Source organism: Candidozyma haemuli, assembly GCF_002926055.2.
Source record: "Candidozyma haemuli strain B11899 chromosome Unknown C_2014730914, whole genome shotgun sequence".
NCBI classification, from domain to species: domain Eukaryota; kingdom Fungi; phylum Ascomycota; class Pichiomycetes; order Serinales; family Metschnikowiaceae; genus Candidozyma; species Candidozyma haemuli.
The window spans coordinates 1,134,910-1,156,696 of NW_020289904.1; the positions used below are offsets into that span (position 1 = coordinate 1,134,910).

Below are 21,787 nucleotides of genomic sequence, written 5' to 3' on the forward strand. Positions count from 1 at the left end.
CTCCAGACTTACAATGGACCACAATGTCAATTGTAGTAGGGTGACTTATTTTTTTTTGTTTTCTTACATTACTTGTTCGAACAATTCCTGGTTAAGTGAATGGTAGCTCCTTCCAACCTTCAATTTCACCTCTCATTTTTGCTAGTGTAAGGTACCCCACGCTTGTGCTCTTAACCTATGGGAACCCTTCAATGCGCATACTCTGGCAATGAGCCTCCTGATCCCTAGGCGCTGTAGTCAAGCTGCCGGGTAACTTTTTTCGAGACTGACGTTTACGCGCATGGCTTGAGCTTTACTGAGAGAAAAATTTTTTCTCTCAGATGGGCCTCGTGCGAACACCCTCTGGATTGAAAAAAGAAGTTTTCCCTTCTTCTTCCTTTCTGGTTATCAAGTTTACACTAACAACAAGTTCAATATGGGTATGTTTAACAGGAGAATTGGTTAATTGTGATGGAATAATGATTTTGGTGATGATATTGTGGTACTGTGGTGGTTGGAAGGCCAGCGGAGACTGTGCTATCTGGACACTTATCTTTACCTACATCACCAAGCATCATTTACCATCAATTGGGTGACTTTTACTAACAAACCAGTTGCTTTCACTATTGACCAAATCCGTGGCTTGATGGACAAGGTTACCAATGTGCGTAACATTTCCGTCATTGCCCACGTCGATCACGGTAAATCCACTTTGAGTGACGCTTTGGTCCAGAGGGCTGGTATTATTTCTGCCGCCAAGGCTGGTGACGCCAGATTCATGGACACCAGAAAGGATGAGCAGGAGAGAGGTATTACCATTAAGTCTACCGCTATCTCTTTGTACGCTTCCCTCTCTGACGAGGACTGTAAGGAGATCAAGCAGAAGACTGAGGGTAACTCTTTCTTGATTAACTTGATCGACTCCCCAGGTCACGTTGACTTCTCTTCTGAGGTTACCGCTGCTTTGAGAGTCACTGACGGTGCTTTGGTCGTCGTTGACTGTGTTGAGGGTGTCTGTGTCCAGACTGAGACTGTGTTGAGACAGGCTTTGTCTGAAAGAATTACCCCTGTTGTCATCATTAACAAGGTTGACAGAGCTTTGTTGGAGTTGCAGACCACCAAGGAGGACCTTTACCAGTCTTTCTCCAGAACTGTTGAGTCTGTTAACGTCATCATCTCTACTTACTCTGACAAGACCCTTGGTGATGTCCAGGTTGCCCCAGAGAAGGGTACCGTTGCTTTCGGTTCCGGTTTGCACGGTTGGGCTTTCACTGTTAGACAGTTCGCTAACAGATACTCCAAGAAGTTCGGTGTCGACAGACTGAAGATGATGGAGAGATTGTGGGGTGACTCTTTCTTCAACCCAAAGACCAAGAAGTGGACCAACAAGGACAAGGACGCTGACGGAAAGCAGTTGGAGAGAGCCTTCAACATGTTCGTCTTGGACCCAATCTTTAGATTGTTCTCTTCTATCATGAACTTCAAGAAGGACGAGATCCCAACCTTGTTGGAGAAGTTGGAGATCAACTTGAAGGGTGACGAGAAGGACTTGGAGGGTAAGGCTTTGTTGAAGTGTGTCATGAAGAAGTTCTTGCCAGCTGCTGACGCTATGTTGGAGATGATTGTCATCAACTTGCCATCTCCAGTCACTGCCCAGGCTTACAGAGCTGAGACCTTGTACGAGGGTCCATCTGACGATGAGCACTGCCAGGCTATCAGAAACTGTGACCCTAACGGTTCCTTGATGGTCTACATCTCCAAGATGGTGCCAACCTCCGATAAGGGTAGATTCTACGCTTTCGGCCGTGTTTTCGCTGGTACCGTCAAGTCTGGTCAGAAGATCAGAATCCAGGGTCCAAACTACGAGGTCGGTAAGAAGGATGACTTGTTCATCAAGGCTATCCAGAGAACCGTTTTGATGATGGGTGGTAAGGTCGAGCAGATCGATGACTGTCCAGCTGGTAACATTGTTGGTTTGGTTGGTATTGACCAGTTCTTGTTGAAGTCTGGTACTCTTACCACCTCTGAGACCGCTCACAACATGAAGGTCATGAAGTTCTCTGTCTCCCCTGTTGTCCAGGTTGCCGTTGAGGTCAAGAACGCTAACGACTTGCCTAAGTTGGTCGAAGGTTTGAAGAGATTGTCCAAGTCTGACCCATGTGTTATGACTTCCATTAACGAGTCCGGTGAGCACATTGTTGCCGCTACCGGTGAGTTGCACTTGGAAATTTGCTTGAACGATTTGCAGAACGATCACGCTGGTATTCCATTGAAGATCAACGACCCAGTCGTTTCTTACAGAGAGACTGTCCAGGCCGAGTCCTCCATGGTTGCTTTGTCTAAGTCTCCAAACAAGCATAACAGAATCTACGTCAAGGCTCAGCCAATTGACGAGGAGACCTCTTTGGACATTGAGAACGGTGTCATCAACCCAAGAGATGACTTCAAGGCCAGAGCTAGAATCTTGGCTGACAACCACGGTTGGGATGTCGCTGATGCCAGAAAGATTTGGTGTTTCGGTCCTGACGGTAACGGTCCTAACTTGGTTGTTGACCAGACTAAGGCCGTCCAGTACTTGAACGAAATCAAGGACTCCGTTGTTGCTGCCTTCCAGTGGGCTACTAAGGAGGGTCCTATCTTCGGTGAGAACGTTAGATCCGTCAGAGTTAACATCTTGGATGTTACCTTGCACGCTGATGCTATCCACAGAGGTGGTGGTCAGATCATCCCAACCATGAGAAGAGCTACTTACGCTTCCATGTTGTTGGCTGAGCCAGCCATCCAGGAGCCAGTCTTCTTGGTTGAGATCCAGTGTCCTGAGAACGCCATTGGTGGTATCTACTCTGTTTTGAACAAGAAGAGAGGTCAGGTTGTCTCTGAGGAGCAAAGACCAGGTACTCCATTGTTCACCATCAAGGCTTACTTGCCAGTTAACGAGTCCTTCGGTTTCTCCACTGACTTGAGACAGGCTACCGGTGGTCAGGCCTTCCCACAGTTGATCTTCGATCACTGGGCTGTCTTGAACGGTGACCCAACCGACCCATCTTCTAAGCCTGGTGCTATCGTCCAGACGAAGAGAACTAAGTCTGGTCTTAAGCCTGAGGTTCCAGGTTACGAGGAGTACTACGACAAGTTGTAAGCTAACCAGCTTCTTTTGCGGTACACATACGCTCGAATTATTGTTCATAATAATATAAACATCGTTGCTCTATTGTTTTTCTTGATTTGTAGGGAGTCATCGGGCCACTTTGGTCATCGGGTCTGGTTAAGTGTCGGTACAGCGAAGAGCCGGCGCGCTATTTTTCCACCCATAAACCCTTTTTTTTTTTTTTTTTCTGTCTCAAATCGGTGCAAAATGACGGTGATTTGACTACTAATGCGGCTGCCCACACAAAGCCAAGATGCCATCTAAATTATATGCATACAGTACCCATTTTTCCACCAGACACTCTTGCTTACAGAGCAGGAAAGAGCTCCTGGGCGCCCGAGTTCCCCGATAACTTTAACCATTTTGACCCTTCTAGGCACCCTGGTGAAACAAGGTACCATCATGAAACAGAAGGCACTTTTCTTCAATTGCTCCCTCCTGAAATCCCTGGCTGCACAGAACCACCCAGGCCCGGGGTGCGTTCCACGTAGAAGCTCAGCGGAAGCACCGGAAGTTGGATCTCGCGCATGAAGCGAGAAATAAAGCAAGTACACTTGCAGCCCTCATTAGTAATAATGGGGGTTAATTCTCTCGACGGCGAACAAAGAGCCGAGTAGAAAGCAGCGGCTTAAATACGGGGAATTTCGCTCTCTCCCCTCGTACCTTTTTGTATTTGTTTTTTTGGTTTAGTGATCCCGCCCATTTGACTTTTGTGAACGTTATATTTCGCCGAGTGCCTCGTTTGCAAACGCTTGCTCACTTTACAACTGCAAGGCCCGTAACCTTTAACCGCGAGCGTCGTATATAAGTAACGACGCCGCTCAGTTTTTTTTGTTTAACCAAAAGTCAGCTTTTCCATCTTTCATATTTCGACCATGTATTTAGACTTGGGAGGAATTCACGGCTTGCTACTCCTTGCTGCCGGGGCACCGTGCCTAGTTACTTTACATGCTTATAATAGCCTCCATCTCAAACATGCTGAGGTTAAACACATTTTCCATTCAGTCATCGCCGCTTCAGCCGCCTACTTCATAACTTGTGCATTTTTACCTCATGGCTATCTAATACCCATCCCGAAAATCGATTTCATCCTAACACCAATCGAAGAAGTGGAATCCAAAATCATAACCTCTGCGGTGCGGAGCAGTGTATTGACCATGGCACTTGTCGTCATAGGCCTTACTACGTACTATATGGCTGGCCCTTTCACAGAACGAGGTATTGTCAAGTTAGACGAACTCATTGAAAGCAAAAGGACTGAAATGGGTGAGAAGGACTCCCACAAGCCCACCATGCATCGCACGATTAAAAAGCGGTTCAATATGAGCTTTCTCGGAGGCTTTGGACTCACCCTCCTCGCATACGTCGCAGTTTGGCCCAGTAATTGGATCCTTTCGTTTTCGTATACGATATGCGAGTACAATGGTTTTGTGCTTGCCACAGACCACGTTTACTGGGCTATCCTCACCTTCTCCTTGGCAAAAACCACCTCCACATTAATTCAGTATTTAAATCACCCCACACAACTGATTTCCAATGGAGTGCACGTATGGACGAACTTCTGCTGGTTTTACGGCACCAGTTTGTTAGCAGCCGCAGCAGTTTTCTGGGCTCTCGCGCTGGATGTCTTGATGGTGTACTTATACAAAGCTACCATGCTTATCCAACATCACCAAAGCTTGAACAACATGGTGGTTAACGGCGTACCCAAGCAGTTTAATTTCCTCACAGGTTTCATGGCCGATTTCTTACTTGAAGGTGCTTTCACTCGTGGAGATGCGGAGGGAAGCGCTCTCAACAGTCTTCTTCACGAGCAATTACGCTTGTATGAAAGGGTCATCGACGATTCTATGTGGATCATCTTGCTTTGGGTCATTGTATTATTTCCTTTCTGCAAATGTGCTGTTGTTTATTACACGTTACGCACCAAGTTGTCTTCATAGGTGGCAGGTACCTACTATGGTTTTACGATATACATTATATATAGCATGCATGGTATAGACAAAAATGATTACAATCAACTCGCTTATCTAAGTCACATTTGTTGATTAACTCTTTTGATAACAAGACCATACCTTTAGTAAGAAATAGCCTTCCGAGCGCCAGATGTTAGAAAACCTTTATCTTTTATTCGCTACTTTTTCCAGGCCGGTGGGCCTTTATCAAGGATTCCGTTGCCTGATAAGAACATTTAGTGCGCAGCCTTATCGGAACAGGATACCAAATGCGGCATTCCCACCCTCCCCATTATAGCATAAATATGTGGGGATGCCTGTAATTAATATTGCAAAACTACTCGAAAACTCACCATGGAGAGATTACAGCAACTTTCTTTGCACGCTACCGCTAGCGTTCAACCCCCAGTGGCCCCTCCACATCCATTGGATCCACTTACCACACAGGAGATCAAGGCTGCCTCGCAGGTAGTTCGCAGCCATTACAAAGGTAAGTCATTGGTCTTCAATACGGTTACTCTCAGGGAGCCAATTAAAAGGGCTTACTATGATTGGAAAGAGAAAGGTGGACCAAAGCCTCCAAGATTGGTGTACTTTGTTGTTACCGAGAATGACCATATTGGGGTTCATGAAGGTGTCGTTGATTTACCCTCTTTGGAGGTGGTGGAGTCCAAGGCTACTTCTGGTGTTCAGCCAATTTTGACTCCACAAGATCTTCAGAACACCGAGGATATTGTGAGAAACGATCCTCGTGTTATCGAGCAATGTGTGATTCTGGGTATTCCAAAGGAGGATATGAAAAACGTGTATTGTGATGCATGGACTATCGGTTACGACGAGAGATGGGGTTCTGCTAAGAGACTTCAACAGGCATTAATGTACTGGAGATCTGATGAAGATGACTCTCACTACTCCCATCCCTTGGATTTCTGTCCAATTGTCGATATGAGCGAGGGAAAGGTGGTTTATATTGACATTCCTGGAAGAAGAAGAAAGGTTTCTAAGCATAAGCATTCTTCTTTCCACCCAAAGCACATTTCTGAAAAGTTTGGTACTAAAGAGAACCCATCGGGTTTCAGAGATGATGCTAAGCCAATTAATATTACCCAGCCTGAGGGCGTGTCCTTTGCTATGGAAGGCAATGTCATGAACTGGTCCAACTTCAACTTCCACATTGGTTTCAACTACAGAGAAGGTATTGTTCTTTCTGACATGAACTACAACGACCGTGGTAATTTAAGACCACTCTTCCACAGAATTTCCTTGTCTGAAATGATTGTTCCTTACGGCTGCCCGGATTTCCCTCACCAAAGAAAGCATGCCTTGGATATTGGCGAGTACGGTGCTGGTAACTGTACAAACCCTCTTTCCCTTGGTTGTGATTGTAAGGGTGTTATCCATTATTTGGATGCTCATTTTACTGACAAAGAGGGTGAGCCTTTGACTATCAAGAACGCTGTTTGCATTCACGAGGAGGACGATGGAATCTTATTCAAACACTCTGACTTCAGAGATGACTTCCAGACTACTGTCGTCACCAGAGGTAAGCGTTTGATTATCTCTCAGATCTTTACTGCTGCTAACTACGAATACTGCTTGTACTGGATTCTTAGACAAGACGGAACGATCAAACTTGAGATCAGGTTGACTGGTATTCTCAACACTTTTGTTTGTGGCGAAGATGAAAGTCCAGGACCATGGGGAACTGTTGTTTACCCTCAAGTCAATGCCCATAATCACCAGCACTTGTTTTCCTTAAGATTGGATCCTCGTATTGATGGTGATAACAACTCGGCTGCTACCTCTGACTCTGTTTCTGGCCCTGGTGCAACTGGCTCACCAGAAAATGCTTATGGTAACGCCTTCTGTGCCGATAAATCCACCTTCAAGACTGTTGGCGACTCACTCACTCAACCATCTACCGCCAGAACATGGGACATTTTCAACCCATCGAAGATCAACAAATATTCTGGCAAGCCTTCGTCTTACAAGTTGGTTTCGACATTCACGCCTCCACTTTTGGCTAAGGATGGCTCTTTGGTGAAAAAGAGAGCACCATGGGCAGCTTGGGCTACACAGGTTATTCCATACAAGGATGAGGGTTTCGGTTACGGACGTCTTTATCCATCAGGCGATCATGTTGCCCAATGGTCTGGAGACGGATCTAGAGGTATGAGAGAATGGATTGGTGATGGGAAGGATAACGTCGAGAACACCGATATCCTCTTCTTCCACACTTTTGGTATCACTCATTTCCCTGCGCCAGAAGATTTCCCGGTTATGCCAACCGAGATTTTTGATCTTATGTTGCGCCCAAGACACTTTTTCACTGAAAACCCTTGTCTCGACGTAAAGCCATCCTATGCCAGGACTACCAAGGAAGTCAAGGCAGGCGAGAAAGGCACAGACGATTGCACATTTGACGTCGACAAGACATCCCAATTGGCCTTCACAAAGACCTCTGGCTCTTGTTGCGGTAAGTAATCACATAAGATAGTGTTTCAGGAAGGAAAAAAATAGTTAAGTTCATAATTAATAGCGTTGCCTTATCTTATCTAGTAGTGTTACATATGCCCCATCGCTCATCGCGAACTATTCAGAGTACCATACTACAAGAACATCAACCATGAAGTATGTCATCGAGCATATGGAGGAAGGCTTCTCAGAATGGGTCATTCTTGAGTACTCCCAAATTCTTCGTGAAGTTGGCCCTGAGAATCTCGTATTGACATCCTTGCCTGAGAACACTACAGAGAAGGACATACCCCAACGTCTCTTAGACTTGGGATTGCAATGGACAACCCAGGAATGTGTTACCATCGATGGTGGCATGGATAGCTCCAAAGTTTGTTTGCTTGACCCAGCAGCCGAAACAGATTTGGTTCCGGAGGACAAGTCAACGTTCGAGTACTTCGTGTTTGGCGGTATCTTGGGCTCTCATCCCAGGATCGACAGAACAGGTATACTAAGAGAGAAGTATGGCTTCAGCGGCCGGAGACTAGGTGCTTTGCAAATGACTACTGATACTGCTATCAGGGTTACACAGCTTATTATTGAAAAGCAAAAGAAGTTTGAGAACATCAAGTTCATTGATTACCCTGAGATCAAGTTCAGTCAGTATGAGTCAACGGAGATGCCCTTTAGGTATGTTGTTAACTCAGATCAAGAACCTATCTTGCCTGAGGGTATGCTTGAATTGATCAAACATGATGCAGAGCAGAGTATTGATGATCTTTTAATGGAATAGATAATACTATAGACATGACTCTATTTATAAACTTTAACTTTCTTAGATTCAACTGAATCTTGCGATGAGCAAAGAATCTCCTTCATGACAAATCCAGCTGTATCCTGGTCTTCAAAGTATGAAACGTGGGCACTGATGGCCGATATTAGGGCAATACTGAAGACACCTGTTGGTAACGAATAGTCCACTCTGCCTGACCGGTTTAACTCAGTCAAGACATTAATGTCCGCGTCTGAAAGATAAGAATCCTTGACTTCTTCAGAGGGGTCCTCACTTTGGCCGCTTGATAGTGGGCTGGCCAAGGTTGTGATGATATCACCCAAAGCATTCTCCTCGGATGCTTTAGTCTCAACCATTTTAATGTTCTTACCATCTTTCTTCGATCCAAACCAGTTTGAAAAGATTTTTTGCTGGACTTCATCTCCGAAACTCGTCAAACTCTTAACTTGAGTGTTGAATCCCTTCAAGGCGAAAGGGACCTCCTCAGGTTTCATTTTTGAGAAAGATGGCTTTATAAGGGGTTCCATCCGATATCCTACAGGATCACAGGGATGGAAAATATTATACAAATTTTGACATTTGGGTGACACAAACTTAAGATCAGGTTTCAGCGGATCGTACCCCTCGGATACGTTTGATCTAGACTTTATGTTGCGTCTCTGAAGCAATTTGAAAGCTCCAACGGGGGATCCGATACAGAAAAGGTTTTCAACATCAAAATCGAGCTTGAGGTCGTGATTGTCATCTGTCTGCATTGCCAATATGTCAAAAGCAATAGCTGAACCCAAAGAGTGACCCAAAATATGAACCTTTCCGTCGAATTCGGGATGTCTCTCCATGTACAACTTGTAAACTCTGTTAAGCTCTTCAGAAACAATCTTCAAAATCTGATTCATAAATTTGGGCTCGTAGTATAACAAAACATCCAAGATCACGTCGCCAACGATGTTCCTCAAAGGCCTAACACCATCCACATTAATGTCAGACAAGCTAGGAAGACGCTCATCACCGGTATTCCCAAGATCGTCGATTCTTTTCCTTGGATGAAAGTTAACCTTGTGCCTCCACGTAATAGGAAGAGTCTGAATCCTATTATTCGATGAATGCTCCTCGTTCTTGGAATCATACGAGTCTCCATATGCAAGTTTCTTGTATTTTTCATCGTTCTGAAAAACTTCTCTCATAGTTGATCTCATGACATTGATACTGTGGGTGAAGTTGACCGACTCGTACTTGTATCCTAAGATCTGGCCGATTCCATGAACGCAAAGAACAAGATGGTCAACGTCTCGATCATTAGATTTGTTGACCTTGAGCTCTTGAAAATCCGATTCCATGACCGTTTGAAGCATTTCATCTTTGTCAGCTTCCTTGGCGTTGTTCGTTAACACTTTCTCGTGCTGCTTCTGCGGAGAAAACAAACTGGACAATTCTGACAGGAAAATATCAGTCAAAGAAGGGACAGGAGCATTCTTTATACTATCCATAATAGTGGCATTGAGATCCTCGGAGTAGCCTCTCTGGATTGGAGTCACTCCCAACAAAGTGCCCGATTTAGGGCCCAATTTTCTGAGAATACCCAACTGGACGGGGTTGATTTCCGAAGGAAACATTGCAGCTTGATTGCCATCAAAGTAGATCACAGCATTTCCATCTCCCAAGTCAACGATATCCCTTTCTTCAGAAAAGTCGATGGTCTCTTTCTCGATATCTTTATGGAGCTCTTTGATCTCCTTGTTAAATCTCGCGATGATATCTTTGGATTGTTTCTGAGTAGGAGCGACACTGTCATCAGGCTTTACGTGCTCATACGGGCGACGTAGACAATACGAATCCTCAATGCTCTTAGCCAAGTGTGACAGAAGTGGTGTTCCATCGTGGTCAAACCATATACCTCGTCTGACCTCATACGTAGGCCCTTCCCAGTACACTGGTGAAAGGACCATCGTCTTCAAGTCTACCTCGAATAGACGATCCTCTTTCACCTCAACCGTCTTTTCATTTCTCAGGTACGCTTTCTCCAAGTTCTTTTCGTCGACCTCCGAGAAGGGAAGAAATTTGGTAGGTTCTTTCTCTTGTTTATATTCAAACCATGCTGGTTTTGTCAATGGTGCATCAGAGCAGAAGAACCATCGAGGTCTAGGGTCAGTCTTCTTTGAATTGAAACGAATAAAATGGAGTCGAACTGTTGGACGAAGAATGGCGATCAGAGCTCGGGGGAAACTCATCACTCAATGCTCTTCCAGTACGAACATGAACTTATGCGTTGATTGCTATATCATTGCGAAAACTTATCGGACGCACCGCGCAGCCGCTCACCCTGTCAAAAGCCTGATAGTATAGATAGAGCACAAAAAATAAAAAAAAAAAGCAATCGAGCATTGCTACTTGTTTGGTTGATGGTCCGATTCTGAGACTTCTTGGCCAATTGCGTTCTACTTTGATTTTATAGCTTTGGTGCTTTGTTTTTAATATGCATTGAAATGAGTAGTAGACTAAGCTAACTTCTTCACTCACTTGCCCTCTCTTATTTCATCCCATCTGCTCTTAGGCTTGGAACTTTCACTCTTTGGTGTATCAGTAAGGCCTGGGAACGAACCTTCATCCAGGGTAGACTGATCTTTATCTTGCGTAGTGGCGGCATTTGGGAAGTTGATGTCCCTTATATGCTGCCATTCCGAGGTATCCTTTTGCTCAGGCTGACTAGGTGTCCCAGGTGCTGTAATTGGACGGCTTGGGTGGTAGTAGGGCTTATGGATGTCTTCCTCCGTCAATGTACGTGGATCTTTCATGATGAAGGAAGGATCTCTGCTGGTCAAGTCGTAGTACTGTCCCCAGAAGAAGGCCTGGTAAGGGGGAATAGCTTGCAAGGCGTGAAGCATTCTCGTATGGCTCTCATTACCACCTTCCGTCTCTACACGTTTGGCAAAACGATTGCTCGTTAGTTTGAATTGCATGTACAAGTTGAAGTACATGGACGCTTGGAACGTGAACACTCCTAAAGCAATTGAAAAGAACGGAGACTTGATCAAGGGTGGCCTCATTGGCATATGGTGCGGTAAGTTGCTGATCTTGCCAGCTCTTCTTCTTATCAGCCGATCTTGAATAGTCGGAATCATAGTCAGGCCAATTCCCATGGCTATAGCAACACTAACTGAAACACCATTGAGCTGATTGAGAAGTTTAGCCATCTCTTGACGTTCCTTCGGTTGTAGAACATGGTCAGCTTCCCAGAACTTGATCGCCTTGGGCAATTCGTGGGCAACCAAAGGGTTGGAGTAGTCTAAGCGGTTAATTGTCTGTTGCACATTGTCGGTTTGTTCATTATTGTTGTTTGAGTTATCCATTATGATAGATCTTATAGGGTATGGTGTCGTTGGTGTCCAGAACTGATCGATCTAGTAGTGGAACCTTGCCATTTCTGCATACACGCCAGGTAACATGCCATTGCTTTAAAGCTATAGGGCCTCATTTCAGAGCCCTCGCTAAACTTAAAAAATAAAAAAAAAATAGAATAATTTTTTTCCCACAGTTATTAAACGGATTCGTTAATTTGTTTATTTTATCTACCAAGCTGCAAATCAAACCAATTTGTTGTCAGCTCTGTGCTCCTCCTTCAATCTGAGCAATTGCTTGACAACCTCGTCGAACTTCACCGTAGCGTTCTTACCCTGCTCTTCTTGAATGTCTCTGTTTCTAACGTTAACACTCTCCTCAGCCTGCTCTTGTTCACCAACAATGAAGATGAAGTTGTACTTCAACAACTGTCCGCTTCTAACCTTCTTCTGCAAGGTGTTACCAGAGAGGTCGACATCTGCGTAGAAACCATGCTGCTTCACCAACTTCTCCTTCAAAGATTCGGCATAGTCGAAGTACTTGACACCAACTGGCACAACCAAAACTTGTCTTGGAGACAACCAGAATGGCCATCTACCCTTGAAATGCTCAGTCAAAATGGCAGTCATTCTCTCCACAGATCCCAAAATAGCTCTGTGAATCATGACTGGTCTAGCAGTGGTCTTCTCCTTGTCGTTGGAGTCAGCCTTGTACTCCAAATCGAAACGTTGAGGCATCTGGAAATCCAACTGAATAGTGGCACACTGGAACCATCTTCTCAATGCGTCACTGATCTTGATATCGATCTTAGGACCGTAGAAAGCACCATCAGCAGGGTTCAATTCCCAGTTGCCCTCACCCATGAACTTGTTCAATGCATTCTCCAAGTTCTTCTCGGCAGCGTTCCAAGTCTCCAATTCACCAACATATTTTTCTGGTCTAGTGGACAACTCCATCTTGAACTCAAAACCGAAAATACCGTAAATCTTCTGCAAGAAGTCGAAAACACCAGCAATTTCTTGCTCAATCTGGTCTTGCTGACAGAAGATATGAGCGTCATCCTGTTGGAAACGACGGACTCTGGTCAAACCAGAAAGAGCACCAGAGAATTCATTTCTGTGGATGACACCGAAGTCAGCAACACGCCATGGCAATTCTCTGTAAGATCTCTCTCGGCTCTTAAAGATAACACAGTGACCAGGACAGTTCATTGGCTTCAAACCGAAGGTTTCCTTCTCAACGTCGAATGAGAACATGTTCTCTTTGTAGTTACCCCAGTGACCAGAGATCTCCCACAATTTGGTGTTGTACATGTTTGGAGTGATGACTTCCTCGTAACCTCTCTGTCTGTATTCGTTTCTCAACATGTCGACAAGGGTGTTGTAGATTCTAGTACCGTGAGGTAACCAGAAAGCAGAACCGGGAGAGACTTCATTGAAGTAAAACAATTCCTGTTCTTTACCAATCTTTCTGTGGTCTCTCTCGCTGGCTTCCTTCAAGAATTTCAAGTGCTCATCCATCAACTTCTTGTCTGGGAAAGAGATACCGTAAACTCTCTGCAAAGAGTCGTTGGCAGCGTCACCCAAAAAGTAAGAAGAAGAGTTTTTCAAAACCTTGAAAGCCTTGATCTTACCAGTATGCAAAATATGAGGACCTCTACACAAATCGATCAAAGGACCACATCTGTAGACGGTAGTGGAGGTTCCATCTGGCACCTTGTCGCTGATAAACTTCACCTTGTACTTGTTGTAGGCGAACATCTTCAACAATTCCTCCTTGGTCATTTCTAGTCTGACGAACTTCTGCTTTTCCTTGATAACCTTGGTAGAAACCTTTTCGATGTTACCAAAGTCTTCTTGGGAAACAACGCCTTCACCGCTGTTGATAGACATGTCGTAGAAGAAACCATCTTCAGTTGGTGGACCGTAAGACAAATGACAGCCGTAGTGGTTCTCACAAGCTTCACCCAAGACGTGGGCAGACGAATGCCAGAAGACCATCTTACCCTCAGGATGTTCGAAATCCAAGAACTCAAGCTGGGCATCTCCCTCAAAAGGTCTTTCCAAATCCCAGAGCTCACCGTTGACCTTGGAAATGATCTGTCTTTCAAGGAAAGACTTACCAATACCGTTAGCGATAGTGAACGGACTGGTCTCAAAAGCGGTACCTTCCTTCTCGGTACCGTCCTTCAATGTAATCTTGATTGGCACTCTTTCACGAGCAGCAAATTCAGCATCTTTCTTGGCCTTGATCTCATCGAAAATTTTCAATCTGTAATCCAAAAACTCTGGTGGAGGGTCCAAAACCAAGGACTTAGGAGGCTGCTTATCCTTCTTCTTGTCCTTCTTGTTAACCTGAGGCTGGGGCTTTACCTTTTCGTCAACCGAGAGTTGGTTGACGCCATTTACAACTTCAGCCATGCTATCGAGACTATTCTAGTATGTCAAGGTCGTGGGTATCACTCGGTGAATCTAGAAAAATTTATTCCAAAAAAAGGCGTGCACAAATGTACGCTGGCCTGTCCCCAAAGCGCGATAGTTTCTGGGTCTCGATGAGACGAAGAGGGCCATTAGGGAGACGTGAATATTCAGTTACTGATGTAAAGAGGGATAAAAAAATTGGTTTTTTTAGTCAAGGGAAATTTCCTGACTTTATTTAGTTTGGTATTTTTTGTGGGTAGCCTCTGATGAAACACACGCTCTTGTGGACTGCTCTGACTCCATCAGTAGCCTGAACTAGGTAAAGTCGTAGAGTTTTCGTCTCTTGATGGTACCAAGGTCCACAACTGAATAGTTGGCTATGATTTCTGAAACAAACTCGGAAGTTCTTCTCTCCTTTCTCTTTTTCATTTTTTTTATTTTTTTTTTCATTCATTCCTTCCTTTCTTTGTTCCTAATTATTTCATATCTAACTTCTCTACACTGTGACATACTCTTATCCTTTATGACATTAAATATTTACATGAACGGAACCACCTGGCTCAGAATGTCTTTGGTGCTAGCGTCGCTATCTTATTATATTGCAAGTCCTTCAACTCTTTGGCGACAACAGAGGAGATTCTGGACCCTAAAGGTTCACCGTTCTGGTTCACCAACACACAAGCGTTGTCATCAAAACGAACCACGGAGCCGTCTGGTCTTCTGAAAGGTGCTTTCGTCCTGACAATAACTGCTCGGCAGATATCTCTTCTCTTGACTCTGTTGTTGGAACTCTGGCCGGTGATGGCAGATGAAAGAGGTCTGGCTTCCTTCACCACGACAGTGATTAGGTCACCCACCTTGCCGAAATTTCTAGGACCATGACGAAGGACCTTGATACACTCGACGACCTGAGCGCCGGAGTTGTCGATGACATTCAAGAGTGACTTCAAATAGATCATTCTCTATGTATGGGACAATTATTGTATCGTGAGATTTTCACACAACTTTTGTGCATAGGCGTGCGAACCTCATCAGATCACTAAGATCACCAGACGATATATAAAAAAGAGCCATGACGCCAGGTTTGCTAGAGAACCAACGGCAATGAGAGCCACTGGTCAATATTTTAGAACAAGTTTAAGGAGACTTGGTACAATCACTGATTGGTACGAATCTAGAATTGTTATAGACAGAAAGTCAAAATTTCAGGCACGCCATGTCCCTTTGAGCCATCCAGATGAAATACCCAGCATTCTCCAGCAATTCCTACAGCAACATCGAAAGCTTACAAAAAGCGCAAGCCATCCACACATAATTGCCTGGAGAACCGGGGACTTGAAAGAAGACCTGAAAAGTCCAGCCAAGGTAAAGAAGGGTATCGACGACCAACAATACAAAAACGTACAACAGGGTTTCAATGACAATGGGGAGAAAGGAGCAGGGTCCAAGCTTTTGGAGCACCTTGTTCAACATAATATCATCAATAAGTTAATCATTGTAACAAGATGGTACGGAGGATCTCCTCTTGGACCTCTGCGGTTTCGCCATATCACAAACACCAGCTTTGACAGCTTAAGAAAGGCGGAAGAGGATATAAAAGGCTCAAATTAGACCTAGCCAGTTGGAAAATATGTTAAACTGATAGAGTATGTGACTAACAGAGACTCTATTGAGAGGGAAGGCCCCAAAAAGAAAGTAATAATCACCATAATCAATTGCAAAGGGAACTTTTCTTTAAAAGATTATTTCGATTGTGAATCGTGAAACAAATCGTAGAAAGGTTTCGTGGATTTAGCTGCTCAAGCATTTACTTAAGCGAGGCCAAGCGCTCTAAGTAGTCAGAATGCGCAAAAGTAAGCGACATTCTGTTCATGAACAGATTGAGCACCGATTTTACTGGCAATGCAATATTTTTGGTCAATTGCTTAACGTTAGTTGAAAGTGCAATTTATCTTCGTTTTCTTTTCTTTGACATACTCTTTTCGTTCATCTATGCTTCATCTCATTAACCACACTGTATGGGTCGAAGCGTACCGTTAAGCCGCTGAAGCGGTATATTCATACAGGATATAGTTTACCCGATACTGTATTTAACATACAAAGAGCCCTGTAAATTTTCATATCTCTCCAAGGTCTATCTGACTTATCAAAAAATGTTCAGGAGAAGTTTGGTGCTTGCCAGACGTGCCTCATTGCTGAGATGTGCTCTGCTTCGGCCTGTCGCTTCCGTCATTAGCACTCGTTTCTACGCAGCATCCAAGACTGTGCCCTTCACCGCTGAGACGTACAAAGATAAGGTCCAGAGAGATCCACGTTATAAAAATTTGGAGGAAAAGGATGTCAGCTTTTTCCGTCTGGTTTTGGAAAATGATAACTACGTTGTCACTGGTACAGAGGATCTTGACTTCTTCAATGAGGACTGGATGAGAAAGTACAAGGGCCAATCCAAATTGGTCTTGAAGCCCAAAACGACAGAGCAGGTTTCCGAAATCTTGAAATACTGTAACGAGCAGAAGCTTGCTGTTGTTCCTCAGGGAGGTAACACCGGTTTGGTGGGTGGCTCAAACCCTGTGTTTGATGAGATCATCATTTCCCTCGCTAACATGAGCAAAGTGAGATCCTTCGATGATGTCAGTGGTATCTTGAAATGCGATGCTGGTTTGATCTTGGAGAACGCTGACAATTTTTTGGCCGAAAACGGATACATCTTCCCTCTCGATTTGGGTGCTAAGGGTTCTTGTCATGTCGGTGGTGTGGTTGCAACAAACGCTGGCGGTCTCAGATTGTTGAGATACGGTTCTTTGCATGGCTCTGTCCTCGGTTTAGAAGCTGTCTTGCCTGATGGAACTATTTACAACTCCATGGATGCTTTGAGAAAGGATAACACAGGTTACGACTTGAAGCAATTATTTATTGGTTCTGAAGGTACTTTGGGAATCATCACTGGTGTTTCGATCTTGTGTCCTTCTAGACCCACCGCTACCAATGTTGCCTTCTTGGCTGTCTCTTCATATGAAGCCGTTCAGAAAGTCTTTGTTGGTGCCCGTAAGGAGCTTTCTGAGATTCTTTCTGCTTTCGAATTCATGGATTCCAAGTCTCAGCTTTTGACTGCTCGTTACTTAAAGGCCGACCACCCAATCGAGTCGGGCGAGTACCCCTTCTATGTCTTGATTGAAACCAGTGGCTCAAACAGAGACCATGACATGGAAAAACTTGAAACCTTCTTGGGAAATGCTATGGAGGATGGTCTCGTCGACGATGGTATCATCGCCCAAGATGAGACCCAGCTTCGTAACTTATGGACGTGGAGAGAGTCTATTCCAGAGGCCTCTGCCCATGCTGGTGGTGTCTACAAGTACGATGTTTCCATTCCTTTGGCCAACTTGTATGCCTTGGTTGACGACGCTTCTGAGAGATTGGCTGCCGCTGACTTGGTGGACTTTAACGATGAATCCAAGCCTGTGGTTGAAGCCATCGGATACGGACATTTGGGTGATGGTAACCTTCATTTGAACGTCTGCGTGCGTGAATACAGAAAGGACATTGAACAACAGTTGGAACCATTCGTTTACGAGTGGATTAAGGAAAATAAGGGCTCCATTTCTGCTGAGCATGGTCTTGGTTTCCAGAAAAAGAACTACATTGGGTACTCCAAGAATGACATCGAGATCAAGATGATCAAGGATGTGAAGAACCATTATGATCCTAATGGTATTCTCAATCCATATAAATATATCTAAATAGAGCTTCTCAAATAGCCTTACGACATAAGTCGCATCTTATAATTTTTCATTTTTAATCAAAGATCCTTCTTCGTAAAGCTTCTCGAGTCTCTCCTTAAAGAAACTGGCGCAGTTGGCTCTCTTGATCTTGAAAGTAGGGGTCACGACGCCATCCTCAACCTTCAACGGATCAATACCCAATTCGACATTGTGCAACTTTTCCAAGCCATGCAATAACTCAGAAACTGACCCATTGGCTTCGATTAAAAACTTAGTCTTGACGTCTCTTTGATTCAAGATTTTCACCAATTTCGAAATGTCTTCAAGGTCTGCTTCCTTGTAGCCAAACCTCGAACCCAACCAAGGCTTGATTGAAACTGGGTCAACTCCGACAATACCCACTAAATATGTCTTTAATGAGTCTCCATGTGCATAGAACAGTGTCGTCAATGGGTAGCAGGAAAGATAAGTGTTCTCAATCTTTTCTGGAGTAATGTATTCACCCTGAGCCAACTTAAAGAAATTCTTCACTCTGTCAATGATATAAATACGACCATTTGTAGGGTCTACTCTGGCAACATCGCCTGTATGGAACCAGCCATTTTCATCAAGAGCCTTCTTCGTTTCCTCGGGGTTTTTGTAGTAGCAAGAGAAGATCTGAGGGCCTCTCAACAACAATTCACCTCTGGGACCAATGCTATCATCAGCAGTGTAGTTCATCTCTGGAAGATCTTTCAATCTCATTTCTGTAGTAATACAGATAGCACCACAAGAGCCAGGCTTTGCTTCAAACTGCAAGGAACTACTGACACCAGCAAATGACTCAGTGAGACCATAACCTTGGGAAACACCAGTATTCAAAGCAGCCTTCAAGAACTTAACGGTCTCGGGGGAGATAGGAGCTGAACCAGTTGCGATGTTATTCACGTTTTGAAACCCAATCTTCTTACGAAGTATCCCGATCAAACGATCATACAAGATGTGGGTACCAGCCGCTCCATCTTCGATTGCCTGCTTCTCCATCTTAGTGTTAATTGCATTTGTGAACAAACGCTGCAACATTGGTTTGTCTTCATTTCTAATGGTTTGGGCCTTGAGTGCAGCCTCCAATTTAGTAAGCACACGAGGTACCAAATTTAAGGCGTTAGGCTTCAATTGCAACACATCATCGAGAAGAGTCAAGGGAGATGGCGACTGAGGCATACCAGTCTCCGCACCTAACATAAGAGCAGCTTGGTTAGTCATTCTCTCAAAAATGTGAGCAAGTGGCAAGAAGCTGTAGCCTCTTGGGTTGGTGTTTCTGGTCTTTGCACTTGACAAACAGAAAGTCAATGCAGAGACAGCGTTTCTGTTAGTGAGAACCACACCTTTTGGATTGGAAGTAGTGCCAGAGGTAAAGGAGATGGTATAGACAGTCAGCGGAGAAGGAGGGATATCAGCCTTCTTGTGAGCTTTACCAATCTGTTCAATGTCGGCTAATTCACTTAACTCAATGTTCTGGCCGATTGCCTTTCTCTTGAGCTCGCGAGCCTCAGTAGGTTCAAGAGGGTCCATTGAAATAAGGGAAATCAAATTGCTCAAATCATTAGGATGGTCTCTCTTGAGGTTAATCAAGCGCTCGAGTTTGTCGCTAGAGCAAACCACGACAGGGGATTCAGTCAATGACAAGATGTAGTGGGATGTCTCCGGGCCCAAAGTATCATACAAGCACGTGTTAGTGATGGAGTAATTAATACAAGCCAAATCGGAAATAAGCCATTCCTTTCTATTATGAGAAAACTGAGTAAGAATGAAGGACATTTCAGTTTTGGAGGCAATCTCCTCATGCTTATCAATCTTCTGGTGAGCTGGTGACAGGGTCTTGTAAGGGTTATTCTTCAAGGAGAAAAGAAGACCCGAGCCAAAGTTTCTCTTTCTTTCAGAGATCTGGCTGTACGTCTCCCATTCATAAGGTCCAAACAGGCCGTCTTCAAGCTTTCTTCTAACGCCAATGGCGTTTCGGTTAGCGTAGACAGACGCCGAGGTCTCGTACGTCTCATACAAGGTGGTAAGGGCAGGATGAGGCAAGTTGATCAAGCCGTTAACAGCACCCTTGTTTCTGTAAACAGCCGAGTAGCCGGGTTCTTTGGAGTCTGGAAGTGGAACAGCATCCTTGAACCGATCAGAGTCCATAGGAAGACTGCTCTTGATCTGGTCCATCACGGCTTGCGGCGCGACCGATAACAAAGGAATCATGGCCATGATTTGAAGTAAACGAAGAGGTTCTGTTGTCTAGATACACTTGTATTTCAAAATAAACCTATGCACTGAAAAAAGCCTGAAAAGTTCCTACAGTTTTATACATAAACTCAACCTCGGTTCTGATGAGGGGTCGTGAGCAAGGCGTTGAGAGTGCACCATACACCTTGAGGGACCGGTTCGAGTTCCGCTGCAACACCAAATCTCGATAGCATGGGCCTTTGGGGGCCCGTCCCCGCACAGGTTTATCCCAAGACAGGCAAATACGTTTAATGAAGAAGTTTTCAGAGATCCACCTCAATCAAAAAACTTCACTAAAGACAGTTTTCCTATTAATCTTGTTCAAACCCAAACGGAGTTTACTGGCTGCGGACTTAGTTCAAGTTTCTTACGCGCGGAGCAAATGGCTGCAAAACAAAGCGTCTTGCGAATAGTCAAAATGCATAGGAGGTTTGACAAATGCAAGGGCACATGTAAAACTTAGAGTGTTGGGTGGCCCTGTGCGGTTTTTAGGCCGTTGTGCTTCCGCTTGACAGGAAGCTGGAAATTGGCATACCAGACGCGTGAAGACGATAAGATAGGACTTTCCTTTTTTTTTTTCTTTCTTTTTGTTTTCTCGTTTCTTTAGATTAATGGCTTTGGCTTATATGGTTCCCCGGAGTTTACACTGGCATGGCCCTATCTCATGCCCTTGGAGCTCTATTGTGGTGATTCCCCCATATGCCTGCCAACTACCCCATGTTCTCGGCACTTAGTGCTGCCGAGATACTACACCGCGCACGCTATCAGCATCAGCCCTCGGTAAGTATATATTACCCCTACTTCTCTACGTCTTTCTCGTAGTCGGGACGTGGAAGCTCAAACACGTCGTTGACTCGGCCATAAGTGATGCCGCCCAATCTGGCCACCGGCTTCAATTTGGCTGTATCGACCGTGTTACGTTCCTCGTTGATCAAGTCTTCCCTCACATGGATCCTGACTCCCTCCACGATACACATAACCCCAGAGGCTTTACTAGGGTCTCTCTTCAGCTTCCACTCGTGGGTATCGACCAATTTCGCTTCTACGCTGAAAGCGCTTTCGGCAACCTGGGGCGGTTTCACCGCGCTAGATTCCAACGGAGTCAAGCCGCTCAATTCCCATTCGTTCACTCCATATGGCGAGTTCACCGCACAGTAGTTGGCTGCCTCGATAAACCACTCACTGATAATGTTAATGGTGAGTTCCTCGGTCTCAAGGATGTTTCTAAGCGAGTCTTTTGGCTTATCTTTGCCGCCACTAAAGCCTAACACAAAGATAGGCGGATCGCTATTCATCACATTAAAGTACGAGAATGGTGCAAGATTGCGCTTCCCTTGCTTGCTCTCTGTCGAGACGAAGCCAATAGGCCGAGGCGTGATTGCTGAAATAAATAACTTGTAGTTGTCAACGGGAGATCTCGTCTCGCTATTGGGATCAATGGCAATCTTCTTGAAATTCTTCCATTCGCTAGATGTGGCGCCCAGGCCCTGTTTCCATTCGGGCAGCACTGTTTTGGTAACATTCCAGGACTTCGTGCTATCGTAGTCCGGTCTAGTTTGCTCTACTTGTTTGAAAGGTGGGTGCCTCGAGATAGGCTTTTCATTTTGTGGGGGCGTTGTGGCTGTCATTGTGGTGTGAAAGAAACCCAGAAGCTTAGTGCGAAGTATTCAGGTAGTACCAATTAGGAGTGCATTCCTACCAGGGGCATCACGTCAAAAGGA

At 44.7% G+C, this 21,787-nt stretch overlaps 10 protein-coding genes across 10 annotated transcripts; 6 read left to right on the forward strand and 4 right to left on the reverse strand. All coding sequences in view use genetic code 12, as the record gives it.

Annotated features, from left to right (window-relative positions):
* Positions 1–625: 625 nt before the first annotated feature.
* Positions 626–3,118, forward strand: EFT2 (elongation factor 2; the record flags this gene model as incomplete). The annotated part of the gene is made up of 1 exon (XM_025485819.1): positions 626–3,118. One exon carries the CDS (start codon positions 626–628, stop codon positions 3,116–3,118), a length of 2,493 nt encoding a protein of 830 aa, XP_025341284.1.
* Positions 3,119–4,284: 1,166 nt separating this feature from the next.
* CXQ85_002132 (uncharacterized protein) lies at positions 4,285–5,070 on the forward strand (the record flags this gene model as incomplete). Its single annotated transcript, XM_025485820.1, has 1 exon — positions 4,285–5,070. One exon carries the CDS (start codon positions 4,285–4,287, stop codon positions 5,068–5,070), a length of 786 nt encoding a protein of 261 aa, XP_025341285.1.
* Positions 5,071–5,436: 366 nt separating this feature from the next.
* AMO1 (Amo1p) lies at positions 5,437–7,566 on the forward strand (the record flags this gene model as incomplete). The annotated part of the gene is made up of 1 exon (XM_025485821.1): positions 5,437–7,566. The coding sequence occupies one exon, from the start codon at positions 5,437–5,439 to the stop codon at positions 7,564–7,566; it is 2,130 nt and encodes a 709-aa protein (XP_025341286.1).
* A 142-nt stretch (positions 7,567–7,708) lies between these two features.
* On the forward strand, positions 7,709–8,329 carry CXQ85_002134 (protein-arginine N-methyltransferase; the record flags this gene model as incomplete). Its single annotated transcript, XM_025485822.1, has 1 exon — positions 7,709–8,329. The coding sequence occupies one exon, from the start codon at positions 7,709–7,711 to the stop codon at positions 8,327–8,329; it is 621 nt and encodes a 206-aa protein (XP_025341287.1).
* A 20-nt stretch (positions 8,330–8,349) lies between these two features.
* CXQ85_002135 (putative carboxylic ester hydrolase) lies at positions 8,350–14,085 on the reverse strand (the record flags this gene model as incomplete). The annotated part of the gene is made up of 3 exons (XM_025485823.1): positions 8,350–10,514; positions 10,890–11,727; positions 11,917–14,085. 3 exons carry the CDS (start codon positions 14,083–14,085, stop codon positions 8,350–8,352), a joined length of 5,172 nt encoding a protein of 1,723 aa, XP_025341288.1.
* Positions 14,086–14,645: 560 nt separating this feature from the next.
* Positions 14,646–15,044, reverse strand: CXQ85_002136 (mitochondrial 54S ribosomal protein uL14m; the record flags this gene model as incomplete). Its single annotated transcript, XM_025485824.1, has 1 exon — positions 14,646–15,044. The coding sequence occupies one exon, from the start codon at positions 15,042–15,044 to the stop codon at positions 14,646–14,648; it is 399 nt and encodes a 132-aa protein (XP_025341289.1).
* Positions 15,045–15,189: 145 nt separating this feature from the next.
* CXQ85_002137 (YigZ family protein) lies at positions 15,190–15,696 on the forward strand (the record flags this gene model as incomplete). The annotated part of the gene is made up of 1 exon (XM_025485825.1): positions 15,190–15,696. One exon carries the CDS (start codon positions 15,190–15,192, stop codon positions 15,694–15,696), a length of 507 nt encoding a protein of 168 aa, XP_025341290.1.
* A 542-nt stretch (positions 15,697–16,238) lies between these two features.
* AIP2 (D-lactate dehydrogenase) lies at positions 16,239–17,825 on the forward strand (the record flags this gene model as incomplete). Its single annotated transcript, XM_025485826.1, has 1 exon — positions 16,239–17,825. The coding sequence occupies one exon, from the start codon at positions 16,239–16,241 to the stop codon at positions 17,823–17,825; it is 1,587 nt and encodes a 528-aa protein (XP_025341291.1).
* Positions 17,826–17,864: 39 nt separating this feature from the next.
* FAA21 (medium-chain fatty acid-CoA ligase) lies at positions 17,865–20,048 on the reverse strand (the record flags this gene model as incomplete). Its single annotated transcript, XM_025485827.1, has 1 exon — positions 17,865–20,048. The coding sequence occupies one exon, from the start codon at positions 20,046–20,048 to the stop codon at positions 17,865–17,867; it is 2,184 nt and encodes a 727-aa protein (XP_025341292.1).
* An 815-nt stretch (positions 20,049–20,863) lies between these two features.
* On the reverse strand, positions 20,864–21,694 carry CXQ85_002140 (uncharacterized protein; the record flags this gene model as incomplete). The annotated part of the gene is made up of 1 exon (XM_025485828.1): positions 20,864–21,694. One exon carries the CDS (start codon positions 21,692–21,694, stop codon positions 20,864–20,866), a length of 831 nt encoding a protein of 276 aa, XP_025341293.1.
* Positions 21,695–21,787: the final 93 nt, after the last annotated feature.